Below are 15,365 nucleotides of genomic sequence, written 5' to 3'. Positions count from 1 at the left end.
TGATAAAATGCTATTATCTAATCTACAGTTAATATTCAGATATCATCTATTTCCTAATAATACACTCTATAGTAATTTTCCCCCACCCAAGATTCGATGGATTAAGTTGCTTTGTCTTTTTGGTCTCTTAATCTTTTTATCTCAGTCTTTCTTTGTGTTTCATGGCATTGACATTTCTGAAGGGAACAGGCTAATTTTGTAGATTGTTACTCAGTTTTGGTTTGTCTGATTGTTTCCTCCTGATTCAGTTCAGTTCTAGGCATTATTGACAGAAATACTGCACTGAGTCCATAATATTAGGACATATTTTAAGTCAATTTGTTTCATTATCAGTCATGTTGACAGTTTAAGATATTCTGCAGAAGCTCTTTTAGGTCTCAAGAATCTTTCACATTTCCTATGTATTTAATTTTTTTAATAACTGTCAATATTAAACTACATTTTTCTCTCCCATGTATTATTTCAATGACATAAATTCCTTATTTTTCTATGTGGCAACTTTAATTTCCTTCTGCAATTTCAAATTTAACTCCTTTGCTCACATTTCCATCCTATTTTTATTCTCTGTCAAGTTATTGTAACATTTTGCCCTTTTAAAACATATCTTCCATCTTTTTAAGAAGATTTAGAGGAAGTTAGAATATTTGAACTATTCTCTCTCCCTTTTTATTCCTTCATAGTGTCTTGAATGATCCTTTTTGTATTCAATGTCATCTGACATATCAGGCATTTTCCTGACTTTCACAATTAAAAGATACTAATAGTTTTTTTTTTTTTTTTTTTAAAGATTTTATTTATTTTATTTTTTCCCCCCAAAGCCCCAGTGGATAGTTGTATGTCGTAGCTGCACATCCTTCTAGTTGCTGTATGCGGGACTCGGCCTCAGGATGAGCGGAGAAGTGGTGCCTCGATGCGCACCCGGGATCCGAACCCGGGCCACCAGCATCGCAGCGCGCGCACCCAACCACCAAGCCACAGGGCCGGCCCGATACTAATAGTTTTGATCTCTATATTTCTATATTCTTTTCATTTTCTGTTTTTTTTTAAGTGTGGTCTTTTTTTTTTTTTTAATTTTATTTACTTATTTTTTTCCCCCAAAGCCCCAGCAGATAGTTGTATGTCATAGCTACACATCCTTCTAGTTGCTGTATGTGGGACGCGGCCCCAGCATGGCCGGAGAAGCGGTGCGTCGGTGCGCACCCGGGATCCGAACCCGGGCCGCCAGCAGCAGAGCGCACACACTTAACCGCTAAGCCACGGGGCCGGCCCTAAGTGTGGTCTTTTTATTGTTCGTATTTTTAAGTCATTACATAAGTACTTTGTACATACTGTTAGAAGTTTCGAGCATTATGCAAACGGGAACCACAAGAGTGGACTTACATCTGTGGTTTTGTATCTTTGTGTGTATGTTCTAATCACTGTCATCCTCATGTAGAATCTATTTTAGGGCTTCAGAAATGCCCCCCAAATGATAAAAGTATCAAGTTACTGGATGAAACAGGCTTTCTGCTCAATATTTTCTCTTGTCACATTCATGAAGGCTTTCTTTAAAATTGACAAAGTGATTTCACATGCAATATATATTATCCTTTATCAATCCTCAGAGGATTATATCAATGTTATTTTACTGATGAAGGAGCTAAAGTCCAGAGAGGTAATGAGACGCTCTAATTTTCATTTCTTTTTTTTTTTTTTTTTTTTTGTGAGGAAGATCAGCCCTGAGCTAACATCTGCCAATCCTCCTCTTTTTGCTGAAGAAGACTGGCCCTGGGCTAACATCCATGCCCATCTTCCTCCACTTTATATGGGACGCCGCCACAGCATGGCTTGACAAGCGGTGCCTCGCTGCATGACCGGGATCTGAACCGGCGAACCCCTGGCCGCCGCAGCAGATCGCGCGCGCTTAACCGCTTGTGCCACCGGTCCGGTCCCTAATTTTCATTTCTGATAGAGAACAGTTCCAGGATTTAAAATCCAGACCCTTTATTTCCCCTCCTTGGACATCTCCAAATCAAACAAGGTTATGGATATTTCAGATCTGTATAGTTTATTGCCATTTATTTGGATTTACAATCTTGAACAAACATTTTAGTTAAAAATTTAGTTATATGCAAGTATTTAGCTTGGTGTTGCTAACATAACACTACTTTAGACAAAATAAGTAGTAAAATAGATATGTTAAAATCAGTTCCTGAAATGTTCTGTCTGAGATATTGTCCTGCTTTATCAGTTCATTCCCTTGTAATTACCGTCTTACAGTCGTACCTGTACATGTCAAGGAATTGATCCAGAGACTTGTGGAGCTTCATTCTCTTTTGGCTGTTCATGGAGTATGTATTTCAATGGCTGCAAATTTGGTAGAAGCCCAAGCCCTAGAAGATTTAGAATTGATCCAAGTTCTCCCTTACACGTAAGTGTCCTTTTTACTTTTGAATTACACAATGAGCATATAAGTACATTCCTTTAAAATTTTTTTAAATAGTAAAAAAAATTAAATATTAAAAAGTAGTGACAAAATGGTAAAAAATATATATATAAGTAAATAGCTTAAAATTCTAAATAAATTAGGTAAAGTCTTCAACTATCAACCCAAATTCCAATTGTCCCTGGCTCCCTCCTCCTTCTCCCCTAACCCCAGAATCATTGTTAAAAGAACCTAGAATTTTATACCCAGCCAAAGTAGGAAGAATAAATAAAGCCATTTGCCAACATTTCAAAGACTCAGAAAGTTTACTACCCACAGAACTACTATGAAAGAATTACTAAAGGACGTAATCCAGAAAGAAGATATATGAAACCGGAACCAATCTGTCCGGGACACGAGGCCATGGTGAGCAAAGAAATTAGTCAACCTTACTATTAAGTTTAAATAAGTTGAGTACGTAATTTTTTAATTAAAATAACAACCTATAAGTATAATTCCATACTCTTATCAACTCAGGGGTGGGTAGGCAATGGGAGGGGGTGGGGCACCTATAGGAACTAAGTATGGTAATGTTTTATGCTTTGTTGGGAGTGGGGAGGATTTAGATAATGATTGACTCTAAGATCAGTGTTTTTCAAACTTTGAGCTGTGACCAAGAGTAAGAAACATTGTATATTACAAACCACTAAACAGATAGATATATACAAGTAAATAATTAAAACGAAACTGTCGGAAAATAATACTCAGCTTTACTATATGTAACAAAGATAATATTAAAATATTAACAATATCTAATATAGTTATTGCTAAGGATCACTATGATGCAATATAATTTTTTTTTAATTTCATTTCATTCCCTTTTAAATGCTAGATGTGACCTACAAAACTGATTTCATGGCCCGCTAAAGAGTCATGACCCACAGCTTGGAAAATACTGCTCTAGATTTTTGTAAGAAAAACATATATTCGAGAAAGTGTATGTTTAAAAATTTTTTACATGAATAGAAATAGAATTTATAGCTTTTGAACTAATTGTGGGAAAAAAATCTTTACGAAGAAAATACTCCATAAATCAAAAAAAAGAGTTTAAAAAATCGTTAGAATGCAAGATAAATAGAAAATACAAAATAAAACATCAGGAGTTAGTCCAACTGTATCTGAATACAAAGAATATAACATCTTTTGAAAAAGCTCAGAATTAATAATGATCCCTTTAAAGAGGTAATCAAAGTTATTTAGTATTTTCTAGAGTTCCCATCTAGTGCAGTAAATCAAAGAAATGACTTGAGAGAGAGAAGTATCATTTGCAGAGAAAGTACCTTTGAGGAAGTCTAAAAAGAAGTTTAGTAGACCTTTAGGAAAAATATAAAATTTAATAAAGGACATATAAAATATTTGAAAATGGAAACGTACAATGTTCAAAGATCAGAACTCTTGATAATGTGTCAGTTTCTTCCTTAAAATTAACCAGTTAAGTTTTCGTTCCAAATATTATACGAGGAAACTGTCTGTTAGTATATAAATATATTAGCAATATTGACGTTACTGTTCAATTTTTATCCTATAACAATAATATTGCTATATAATTAATGAATGTGAAATCACTTTTTGTTTATGGTTATTATTAATAATCAGTGACATTTATATAGTGCTTATAATACAGGAAGAAGCACTGCTCATTCCAGGAACTGACAGAAAGAAGGCCAGTACAAAACAGGCAAGGGAGAATGACGTGCATGCAACGGCCTTGTGAGCCATGTCAAGAATTTTGGAAGATCATTAAAGGGTTTTAAGGAAGAGAGTGATATAATTACCCTTGTCTTTTAAAGAAATCTCTCTGGCTGCTCTTGGAGTTGGCCAAGAGTGGGTTTAGCAAGATGAGCTAGCTATGAGAATAGTTCAGGGAAGGGATGAGACAGTGATTTGGAATATGATTGTGACAGAGGACATGGTGAACAGTAGTTGATCTGGAAAGGTTTTAAAAATTAGATGGTGGTACTATTCCTTGACATAGCAGATTTTTAGAGGACAGATTATGAATTCAGTTTGGACACATTGGATTGGAGATTCCTAAAGGAAATCCAAATGGAGATATTAGGTCAACAATAAGAAGAACGTGAAGCTCAAGGGGTGGTCTTTGGTCAAGGTGGTAATTATAGCGATGGATGTGGATTCGATGGTCCTAGAGATCAAGAATAGGTGAGAAGAGCTGAGAGATGTAGGCTTGAGACCCAATAGGTAAGGATCTGATAATAAAAAAACCATATATCTGACACACACATTCATTCTAATGAAACAATTAGAAAGTCAGGATTTTTACAATATGAATATGCACATTACAAATATAAAATGATACCACTAGTCAGCTAATCAAGTTTTATTTGATTTGTTTCTATTTGCCTACTTTATTTCAACATTTCCATGCAATAAATGAGACCTTTCATAAAATGACAAATTACTCAATCTGACTTGTGACACTTGATGGTTCATAATATTCTACTAGCAGTAAGACGCAATTACCCACCCCACCCAATATTTCAAGTGTTAGAAAGCATAATCAAAATCTTGTAAATCTTGTATTTAAATCATAATTCTAAAGATTTCCCCAAATAAATGGAATAATTAATGTGTGAGTATAGCCAGGAAGTGTTTTTAAAGTAGAGTCCTGATTTTCCTGACTATTAAGTTAACATTAAGTAACAGATACCTAAGTAGACAGATGAATGGAACAGAGTAGTCTAGATGTAGACCCTGTGTGCATGAATTTCTTATTAAAGCATCAACATAAATCATTAGGAAACCAAAAGGATTATCACTGATACTTTACAGTTGCCAAGATTGAGGCTTGTTTAAAGCACTCAAGAATCAACTTCCAGGCCAGCCCCGTGGCTTATCGGTTAAGTGCACGTGCTCCGCTACTGGCGGCCCGGGTTCGGATCCCGGGTGCGCACCAACGCACCGCTTCTTCGGCCATGCTGAGGCCGCGTCCCACACACAGCAACTAGAAGGATGTGCAACTATGACATACAACAATCTACTGGGGCTTTTGGGAAAAAGAAAAAAAAGGAGGAGGACTGGCAATAGATGTTAGCTCAGAGCCGGTCTTCCTCAGCAAAAAGAGGAGGATTAGCACGGATGTTAGCTCAGGGCTGATCTTCCTCACACACAAAAAAAGAGAATTAACTTCCTCTGTCTACATTGCTGTATGGGATGACTTTTGTAATCTGATGCATACCAGAGGTGAACTGATCCACATGAAGGTCTTCTTTCTGTGTTCTTGGCGTTTACCACATCTCAAATGAGGCAGAAGCCTCAAGCCTTAAGTCCCTCCTTCATCCTTGCTCTCAGTTCCCCTTGAATTGTCTTCCTTAGATGTGACTGATCATTTATCAATTCACTGACTTGATTTAGATTTAATCATCTCTAAAACTATCACAGAGGTCTTTCAACTATTGTTTAAAAGTCTCCTTTCTCTGCTTCGTGCCTCATACTGTCATCAGTGACATTTTTAATAGAGACTCTTATGACAGTTTTTCTTTGAAAAAATCTTACGTGTTTCTACTATCAGTAGCAATCCACATTCTTAATGTGGTGTTAAGGCTTCTCACAGTCCTAGTAAATCATCCTCAAGGTGTAGCCATTATGGTGTAGAAAAGAAAACACTGGTTTTCAACAACTGATTTCCCACCTATTACCTCTGAAGCTCTTAGCACAGGATCTGATGCATAGTATGTGCCTTATGTGTGTTGCACTCCCGTCTCTGTTATAGAAACTTGTTGCACTGTGTCAAAATTCTTTGCTTCGATGTCTCCCCTTGCCAGCAGGAACCTTGTCTTGATTTGCTTTAAAGTGGTCAGTACTATTGAATAAATATAAAATATCGTTCTCATTTTTAGCAACATGAGCAGTTTTGCAACTTACCCCTAACACCATTTAGATTTCTAATTAGCTTATAACATAGAATTTTACTTTCAAAAGACAAAATTAAAGCATAAGAATGACTAATCGTTTAGATTTTTTTTTAAAAAAAGCCATGTTATTTTCTATGGTAGCTGTCTTATCGGGGTAAGTATGAATTGTGTGCCTCAACCACACATCAGCAATGATTTATTATTCATTTTCATACCTTAAACTCATATGTCATTATGAAACAACTTTTATGGACTATCTTTTCCTATAGGAAAAAAACCTTGAAGATAATTTGCAGAGTTTGGCTACAAGATTAGCTCCAATTTATAAGCAGTATGCTCCTGTTGCTTACCAAAACCAGGTATGTTTTGGGACCTTATATGATGCTCTTAAACATGGTTGAAATTTCTATGTAAATAAAATCGTTGTTAATAGAAAAGCTTTCTTTTTTTTTTTAATATTTATTTATTTATTTTTCCCCCCCCAGAGCCCCAGTAGATAGTTGTATGTTATAGTTGCACATCCTTCTAGTTGCTGTATGTGGGACACGGCCTCAGCATGGCCGGAGAAGCGGTGCGTCGGTACGAACCCGGGATCGGAACCCGGGCCGCCAGCAGTGGAGTGCGCACACTTAACCGCTAAGCCATGGGGTCGGCCCTAGAAAACCTTTCAAATTTGAACTTTGATGTATATCTATTTTTATCAGGCAGCTTTAAAAATTATCTAGTCTTTTTTAAAGTCTTCCTGTTGTGGTGATTGAATTAAAACTCCAGAGTGACAGAATTATGATTATTTCTAGCAATAAAACTTATAAAAGCAAGAATACATGCTTCAACACATGATTACTCAATACAAGATACCATATTAATAGAACAAAGGACAAAAACCATGTCGTCTCTGTGTAGATGCAGAAAGGCATTTGGCAAAACTCAGTACTCTTTTGTGATAAAAACAGTCGACAAACTAGCAATAGAAGGGAATTGCCTCAACCTGGTAAAGGTCATCTACGAAAAACCCACGGCTAACATCAAAATTAATAATAAAAAACTAAAAGTTTTTTACCTAATATCTGAAACAAGAAAAGAATGTCTGCTCTTGCCGCTTCTATTAAACATTTTTCCTTAGGCTCTAGTCAGGGCAATTAGGCAAGTAAAAGAAATCCAGACTAAAAAAGAAGAGATAAAACTATCTCTACTAGTGAATGGTGTGATCCTGTATGTAGAAAATAGCAAGGAATTCATACACACACACAAACTATTAGAGCTAATAAGTGAATTCAGCAAGGCTTCAGGATACAAGATCAGTATGCAAAAATCATTTTATTTCTATACTCTAGCAATAGACAATCCAAAAATGAAATTAAGAAAAAAATAGATTGTCAAAATTAAAAAATTTTGTGCTTCAAAGGACATCATCAAGAAAGTAAATGAGGGGTGGGGGAAATAGAGACATTGGTCAAGGGGTACAAACTCCCAGCTATAAGATAAATGAGATCTGGGGATCTAATACGCAGCATGGTGACTATAATTAACAATGCTGTGTTATATACTTAAAAGTTTTTAAAAGATCTTAAATGTTACCACTGCACACACAAAATAATCATAATTATGTGAAACCATTGAAATATTAACTAACCTTATTGTGGTAATCGTTTTGCAATACATACATGTATCTAATCATCACATTGCATACCTTAAACTTACGTATGTTATATATCAGTAATATCTCAATAAAGCTGGTGGGGGGGCAAATTAACAAGAAAAAGAAATGAAAAAGACAATGACAAAATGGGAGAAAATATTTGCAAATCAGACAAAGTAGAAAATGTGTGAATATTTATTTTATTTTAAACATAACCAGAGGTCCATAATTTTTAAATCTTTATTTGTATTGTCATGAATAACATGCTTTCTATTAAATTCCTACTTTTCATTTTAAAATGAGTTATAAATTCACTTTCTATACTGTTTCATGAATATATATGTATATCTACTTTTTATAGACACTGAAAACTCTGAATATGTGATTGCTACACTGTATTAGTTTTTCTTCCTAATGGAATAATTTAGGCAACTCGACCTGTTTACCCACCACCAGCAGATATTAGTGTCCTCACCCTGCCTTCAGTCGTAGTCAGTGATTGTCATTTTAGTCCATGTATTCTCAAACTCTATCCTCAATGTTACTAAGCTACACATTCACTACAATAATACATGGTAGTGTCAGAAATCTCTGAAATTACAAAGTGTAGTTAATTCAAGAACTTTATCAGGAGGTGATTTTTTACTCTTTACTGAAGGTGATCTGTCTGTCTCTTAAAACTGTGTGTCATACCTTCTTCTTTAGGTGGAATATGAACATGTTGCCCGAGAATGTCGGCTTGGCAGCAAAGAAGGTCGTCCTTTCTCTGGGGTCACTGCTTGCCTAGACTTCTGTGCTCATCCTCACAGGGACATTCACAACATGAATAATGGAAGCACTGTGGTACGTACCTAGGCTTTTGACTCTAAAAATTCCATCACTATATGCTTAGGCTGAGGTCCTCAAATGTGGTTGTCGTGACAAAGCATGTTTTATGTTCTGTTCCACGTAGTGTATTTATTGATGGTATTTAAGTTATTATCGAAGAACTTCCAAAATTTTACAACACCAACCTTAAACAAGTATTTTGTTGAAAGTCTTGAATTATATATTTAATTATGGTATGTTTGCTGGGAGTTAGGAGTACATGATTATTCAAGGAAACAATTTTGTGCTATCAAATTGGTAGGTAGGAAGTTAAGCAACTTAATATTTCTTTTTTGCTTTCTTTACCTCAGGGTTTTTGTGAGGGAACTCTGCCAAATCTATCATCTTTTTTATGCATATTGGTTCTTTTTTGTGTGTGTGTGAGGAAGATCAACCCTGAGCTAACATCCATGCCAATCCTCCTCTTTTTGCTGAGGAAGACCGGCCCTGGGCTAACATCTGTGCCTATCTTCCTCCACTTTATATGGGACGCCGCCACAGCATGGCTTGCCAAGCGGTACCTTGGTGCACGCCTGGAATCTGAACCCGGGCCACCAGCGGCGGAGCGCATGCAGTTAACCGCTACGCCACAGGGCCAGCCCCTGCATATTGGTTCTTAATGCCAGTATGTATAAAGTTACATTAATATTCCAAAGTTATCAGAAATATTTGCATTTAGATTTGCATACTATGTTTACAGCCATGAAAAGAATCTCATACCCATAGTGTGAAGTCAATCAAGAGATAATTCATAATAGAGAGTGATTGCCTCTATTTTTGTACTACACCAGTTTGGTTGGTTGGTGCCGTATAAGACATAGCTAGAGGCTCTTATGGTATGATTGGAAGTGCACAGTCTGATCCATCAAAAGTCAGCCTTCCTTCCTTGTTTGGTCGGTGAAGTCTATCAGTGATAGTTTAAGGAGCCAAAATAACTTTTTGCATATCACTCCTCTCCACTGATGTTGACTATAGTCTTTGAGACATATTATTTCTGAATGTTGAAATTTTGTAAATCTATCCAGATGAGTCTTAGCCAGAGAGTATTTCATCGTCATCGCTTGGGTAGTACATTTTTCCTGATTTGCCTCATTATAGAATATCTCTGATGAGGCTGGATTAGGATCAGAGTCAAACTAAATTTTGATTCCTCTTCTCTTGTGCTTGTCTTGCGTATTGCTCAGTGCTTGTTCTTCTCCACTGCTCTCGTTCTTCATGCAATGAGGATTGTACCTAGGACTTGGCATAACTCCAGATTTCCCCATCTCTGAACACCTGAGCTCTTCAAATTCTACTGCCAACTCTGCTTTCACTCTGTCTATTTCCCCAGTCTTTCTAATTATGCTCCCATGTTTAGTCCTTATCCCCTTCTTAGGCTCCCTGTGGACAGACATATTGATTGAAGTAAATATTGGTGGAAGATTCTAATTTTTAACATACTTATTAAAAATTATTAACAAATTACACCCAAGAGAGTTCAATATTTCAAGGCTTGCTGGTAAATGTGACCATAGATATTGAGAAAATAGTGTGATTTTAAAAACTTTCGGTTAACTTTCTTTACCATCTGTATCCATCATGTTCTATCAACCTTGAAAGTCAAATCTGGCAATTTCATTTACTTCTAGTCTTATAACATCTCTGCTGTCTTAGAAAGAGCTCTTAGATCTAGGAGAAATCTGTTTAATGAAAAATAATTAAACTTATTGGATATGTTTTTAATGGATCTTTAATGACATTTAAAAATTATCATTAAAAAATTAATTTATGAAGAAGAATAAGAATATTAGGTATCAAATGTCAGGAATTTCCTGTATATAGTTCTGTATTTTCATTTCTCTATGATGCATAAAAATAACTTTTAGGGGCCAGCCCAGTGGCATAGTAGTTAAGTTCATGCGCTCCGCTTCGGCGGCCTGGGGTTCACTGGTTCAGATCCCAGGCATGGACTTTCGCACCCCTTATTAAGCCGTGCTGCGGCAGCATCCCACACATGAAATAGAGGAAGGTGGGCACAGATGTTAATTCAGGGCCAATCTTCCTCAGCAAAAAGAGGAAGATTGGCAATGGATGTTAGCTCATGGTCAATCTTCCTCACCAAAAAAAACAAAATAATAACTTTTAAAGTAAGGAGAAGGGCTGAGATAGGTTATTAAAGTATTAGCATATAAGTCCTGCTAGAAAGAGAAATCTCTTGTGTTTCTTCTTTTGTTTCATTAATATCTGTCAGTTTATTTAGTGAAGAAAATAAAAATCACCCTGACAAAAAGGGCAGAAAAAAATATTTATTGTTAGATTCCACTTATAGGCAGAAGTGAAAAATCCTAGAGGGAAATGTAGCAAATTAGAAAATTCATCATAATTAACTCCCCTCTACCTAAGGAATGTGACATTATTTAAATATTAACAAATATGGCTGGGGCCGGCCCTGTGGCATAGCGGTTAAGTGCACGCACTCCGCTGCTGGCGGCCCGGGTTCACATCCCGGGTGCACACTGATGCACTGCTTGTCAGGCCATGCTGTGGCGGCATCCCATATAAAGTGGAGTAAGATGGGCACGGATGTTAGCACAGGGCCAGTCTTCCTCAGCAAAAAAGAGGAGGATTGGCATGGATGTTAGCTCAGGGCTGATCTTCCTCACAAAAAAAAAAAAAAAAAGGTGATGTATAGGCTAAAATAATATCTTCTTAATATTTAATATGAAGGCAGTGAACAATTCACTAACATTCCTTAACTTAGGCAATGAAATAAAATGGAATGTAACAAAAAGAATGCCTGATTTTTAAAATATTATAAAATACATAAACATGTATATCGTTTACTTATAGAATCAACTCAGAACTATACTGGTCTCCTTACAAACAATTGATAACTTACTAGAATTCAATAGTGTTGAGTGCCTTGATATATATGATATTTATCCAAAATTAATATACTGGCAGTAAGCGATTGAAAATAAAATGGGAATACTGGTCCCTTTCACAATGGCAACAATAAGAAGGTAGAAATAACTATGATCAATGTGCAGGACCTATATTTCCCATCTCATGTTTTCTTCCTATCAGGTTTGTACTTTAACTCGAGAAGATAATCGTTCATTGGGTGTTATCCCTCAAGATGAGCAGCTTCATGTGCTGCCCCTGTACAAACTTTCAGACACAGATGAGTTTGGCTCAAGGGAAGGAATGGAAGCCAAAATCAAATCTGGAGCCATTGAGGTCCTCACACCCCGCCGCAAAAAAAGAACACGTTTTACACAGCCAGTTCCTCGTTCTGGGAAGAAGAGAGCAGCAATGATGACAGAGGTTCTCGCTCATAAGATCAGGGCAGTGGAGAAGAAATTCATTCCTCGAATCAAGCGGAAGAATAACTCAATGACAAACAACAGTAAGACTTCATCGCTGCCATTTTTAGGTGAGGCCAACGGCCACTGCTAATTTTCTGTGCACAACTTTCATTGGCAGAAGAGTTTGGACTTTGCTTTGCATCTTATTTTTCTTCTCCTTTATCTTTGCTACTCTCTTAGGAATGAGGCATTATGAGAAGAAAAATTTTAGATCAGAATATCAATCAATTAACTTAGTTACTTGTTCTCAAATCATATTTGTTTTTAATATAGTTTGCTTAGAGTTCAAACTAAGACACTGAATATATTTCTACATACTTACCAAAACTAAGAGTCAGTGAAAAAGTGACACAGTATTTCTTGGTATTTTTTTCTACTTACGGTTGTTTTTTTTTTTTTAACTTCTTCTTATTGTTTGTTCCCTATCTATTTTGAAGACCTACTCCTTCTTGGCATACATGAAATGACATGACTTCCTTGAAATCTTCCTTGATCACCTTTAGCATCAATTTAAGTAATCCAATCAAGAAATATTACTGAGCATTACTTTCTAGGTATTGGAAATGTAGCAGTGAAAAAGAGAGGAGATAGTGCTGTGAAAGAATTCTATTTAAATGGGATTGTCAGAGAAGGATTCACTGAGAATGAGGCATTTCAGAAGAGTTGTAAAGGAAATGAGAATCAGCAATGTTTTTATTTGGAGAAATAGCATTCTAGGCAGAGGAAATGGCAAGTGCAAAACTCAGGAGGCAGGAATTTACCTTGAATACTTGATGCAAGCAAGGAGGCCAATGTGGCTGGAGCTGAGTGTATAATGGGGGAAATAGTAGGAGACAAGATCAGAGAGGTAAGAGGGATGTCTGAGCAATTCATCTCACACTTTATAGACTGCTGTAGAGATTTTGGGCTTTATTGTGAGAGGAAGGTTACTGGAGATTTCAGAACAGAGAAGGGCTATGATTCGACTCAAACCTAACAATCTGGTTACTGAGTTGAAACTAACGTAAAGTGGAGCAGAGAATACAAGAGTAGGATGGGGGCTGGCCCGGTGGCATAGCGGTTAAGTTCGTGCTCTCTGCTTCAGCGGCCTGTGGTTCGCAGGTTCAGATCCCAGGTGCGGAGCTACACACTGCTTATCAAGCCGTGCTGTGTCGGTGTCCCACATAAAGTAGAGGAATATGGGCATGGATGTTAGCCCAGGGCCAATCTTCCTCAGCAAAAACGAGGAGGATTGTCAACGGATGTTAGCTCAGGGCTAATCTTCCTCACAGAAAAAAAAAGAAAGAAAGAAAAAAAAGAAAGTAGGAAGATCATAAATTGGCTATCCTAACAACTCAGGAGAGAGATGATGGAACTTGGACCAGAGAGGCTAGTGAGGAGAACATCAGAAATTTCTGATTCTGGATATGTTTTGATGATAGAGTCAATAGGATTTCTAATAGATTAAATCTGGAGTTTGGACAAAACGGAGTTTCAAGGTTTACCCTGACATTATTGTCCTGAAGAAAGTTGAAGGATGGAGAAGCCACCAACTGTCATGAGGAATGGGGAAAGAAAAACAGATTTTGAAAGATGTAGAGGGAGATCAGAAGCTCACTTTTGGACATGTCAAGTTCCAGACATCTGTCAGACATTCAAGTCGAGAGGTTAAGTAAGCAGCCGAATAAGAGTGTAGTTCAGAGAAGAGATTCAGGCTAGAGATATAATTTAGGAAGTCAACTGCATAGAGATATATTTCAGCCATGAGAGTGAATGGAATCACAGAGAAACTGAGGGAGATAGAAATTTGATCAAGGACAAATCCTGGGAATTCCCAATTTGTAGAGGTTTCAGAGATCAAGAAGAACCAGCAAAAGAGAGTTGGAGGGTCTGGTGAGGTGGGAGTGAAACCATAAGAATGTAGTGTTTCAAGGAAGGCATGATCAACCATGTCAAATGCTGCTTCTGCTTCAAGTGAGATGAAGATTGAGATTTCACCCTTAAAGATGAAGGCTTTTGGAGGCCCTGCTAGAGCAGACCTCTTCAGTAGAGTGGTGATGAGAATGAATGAAGTGAATTTATGGGGAAGTGGGAGAGAAATGGGAGAAATTCTTGTGGTTGCCTATAAAGGGGATCAGTTGAATGTAGTGAAGGTTATAGGGTTGAGCGGTTTTTTCTTTTTCTTTTTCTTTTTCTTTTTCTTTTTCTTTTTCTTTTCCTTTTTCTTTTTTTTTTGTGAGCAAGATCAGCCCTGAGCTAATATCCATACCAATCCTCCTCTTTTTGCTGAGGAAGACCGGCCCTGAGTTAACATCTATTGCCGATCCTCCTCCTTTTTATCCTCTTTTTCTCCCCAAAGCCCCAGTAGATAGTTGTACGTCATAGTTGCACATCCTTCTAGTTGCTGTATGTGGGACATCGCCTCACCATGGCCGGAGAAGCGGTGCGTCGGTGCGCGCCCGGGATCTGAACCCGGGCCACCAATGGGGCCAGTCCCGAGAGGTTTTTTCTTTTTACTTTTTTTTTTTTCCTTTTGGTGAGGAAGACTAGCCCTGAGCTAACATCTGTTGCCAATCCTCCTCTTTTTGCTGAGGAAGATTGGCCCTGGACTAACATCCGTGCCCATCTTCCCCTACTTTATATGGAATGCCACCACAGTATGGCTTGATGAGCAGTGTGCAGGTCAGCACCTGGGATCAGAACCTGCAAACCCCAGGCCGCCCATGTGGAGCACGCAAACTTAACTGCTACACCACTGAGCCGGCCCCGAGATGTTTTTTTCTTAAATGGAAATTTTAAAAAATTTACAAAGTGTGTGAATTATATAATGAATCCCACCTCCTTCATATGCTCCCACTTTAAAATTTTTTCAATACCTAGCCATTCTTATTTCATCTATACCCTTACCCAGGCCCCGCCCCTTCAATTTTTTTATAACAAATTGCAGAAGTCATATCGTTTTATCCATTGATTCATCAGTATGTGTCAATAAAAGATAAGGAATCTTTTATAATCATAATACCTAAAACAAACAAAAAATCAAATAATGCCTTAATACCAATCAGTGTTCAAATTACTCCATTTTTCTCCTAATTGATTTTTTGTTTTTTACATTTGGTTTGTTTATTTTTTTTTTTTTTTTTTTTTTTTTTTTAAAGATTTTATTTATTTATTTTTCCCCAAAGCCCCAGTAGATA

General features: G+C 37.0%; 1 protein-coding gene across 7 annotated transcripts in view; it reads left to right on the top strand.

Annotated features, from left to right (window-relative positions):
* Positions 1–15,365, top strand: part of TET1 (tet methylcytosine dioxygenase 1) — a 142,342-nt gene that overhangs the window by 114,164 nt on the left and 12,813 nt on the right. For 5 of the 7 annotated variants that reach the window (XM_087432111.1, XM_087432109.1, XM_087432110.1 and 2 more), the window contains 5 exons: positions 2,260–2,410; positions 2,744–2,830; positions 6,606–6,695; positions 8,681–8,818; positions 11,909–12,257. In XM_087432111.1, coding sequence (XP_087288237.1) covers positions 2,260–2,410; positions 2,744–2,830; positions 6,606–6,695; positions 8,681–8,818; positions 11,909–12,257 — 815 coding nt within the window. The remainder of the gene's footprint in view (positions 1–2,259; positions 2,411–2,743; positions 2,831–6,605; positions 6,696–8,680; positions 8,819–11,908; positions 12,258–15,365) is intronic. The other 2 variants (XM_004427056.3, XM_087432112.1) reach the window with 2 other exon arrangements.

Source organism: Ceratotherium simum, chromosome 6, assembly GCF_057802395.1.
Source record: "Ceratotherium simum simum isolate JZ-2026a chromosome 6, ASM5780239v1, whole genome shotgun sequence".
Taxonomy (NCBI): Eukaryota; Metazoa; Chordata; class Mammalia; order Perissodactyla; family Rhinocerotidae; genus Ceratotherium; species Ceratotherium simum.
The sequence above is the reverse complement of the archived record's forward strand: the minus strand, read 5'-3'. Positions and strand labels throughout refer to the sequence as shown.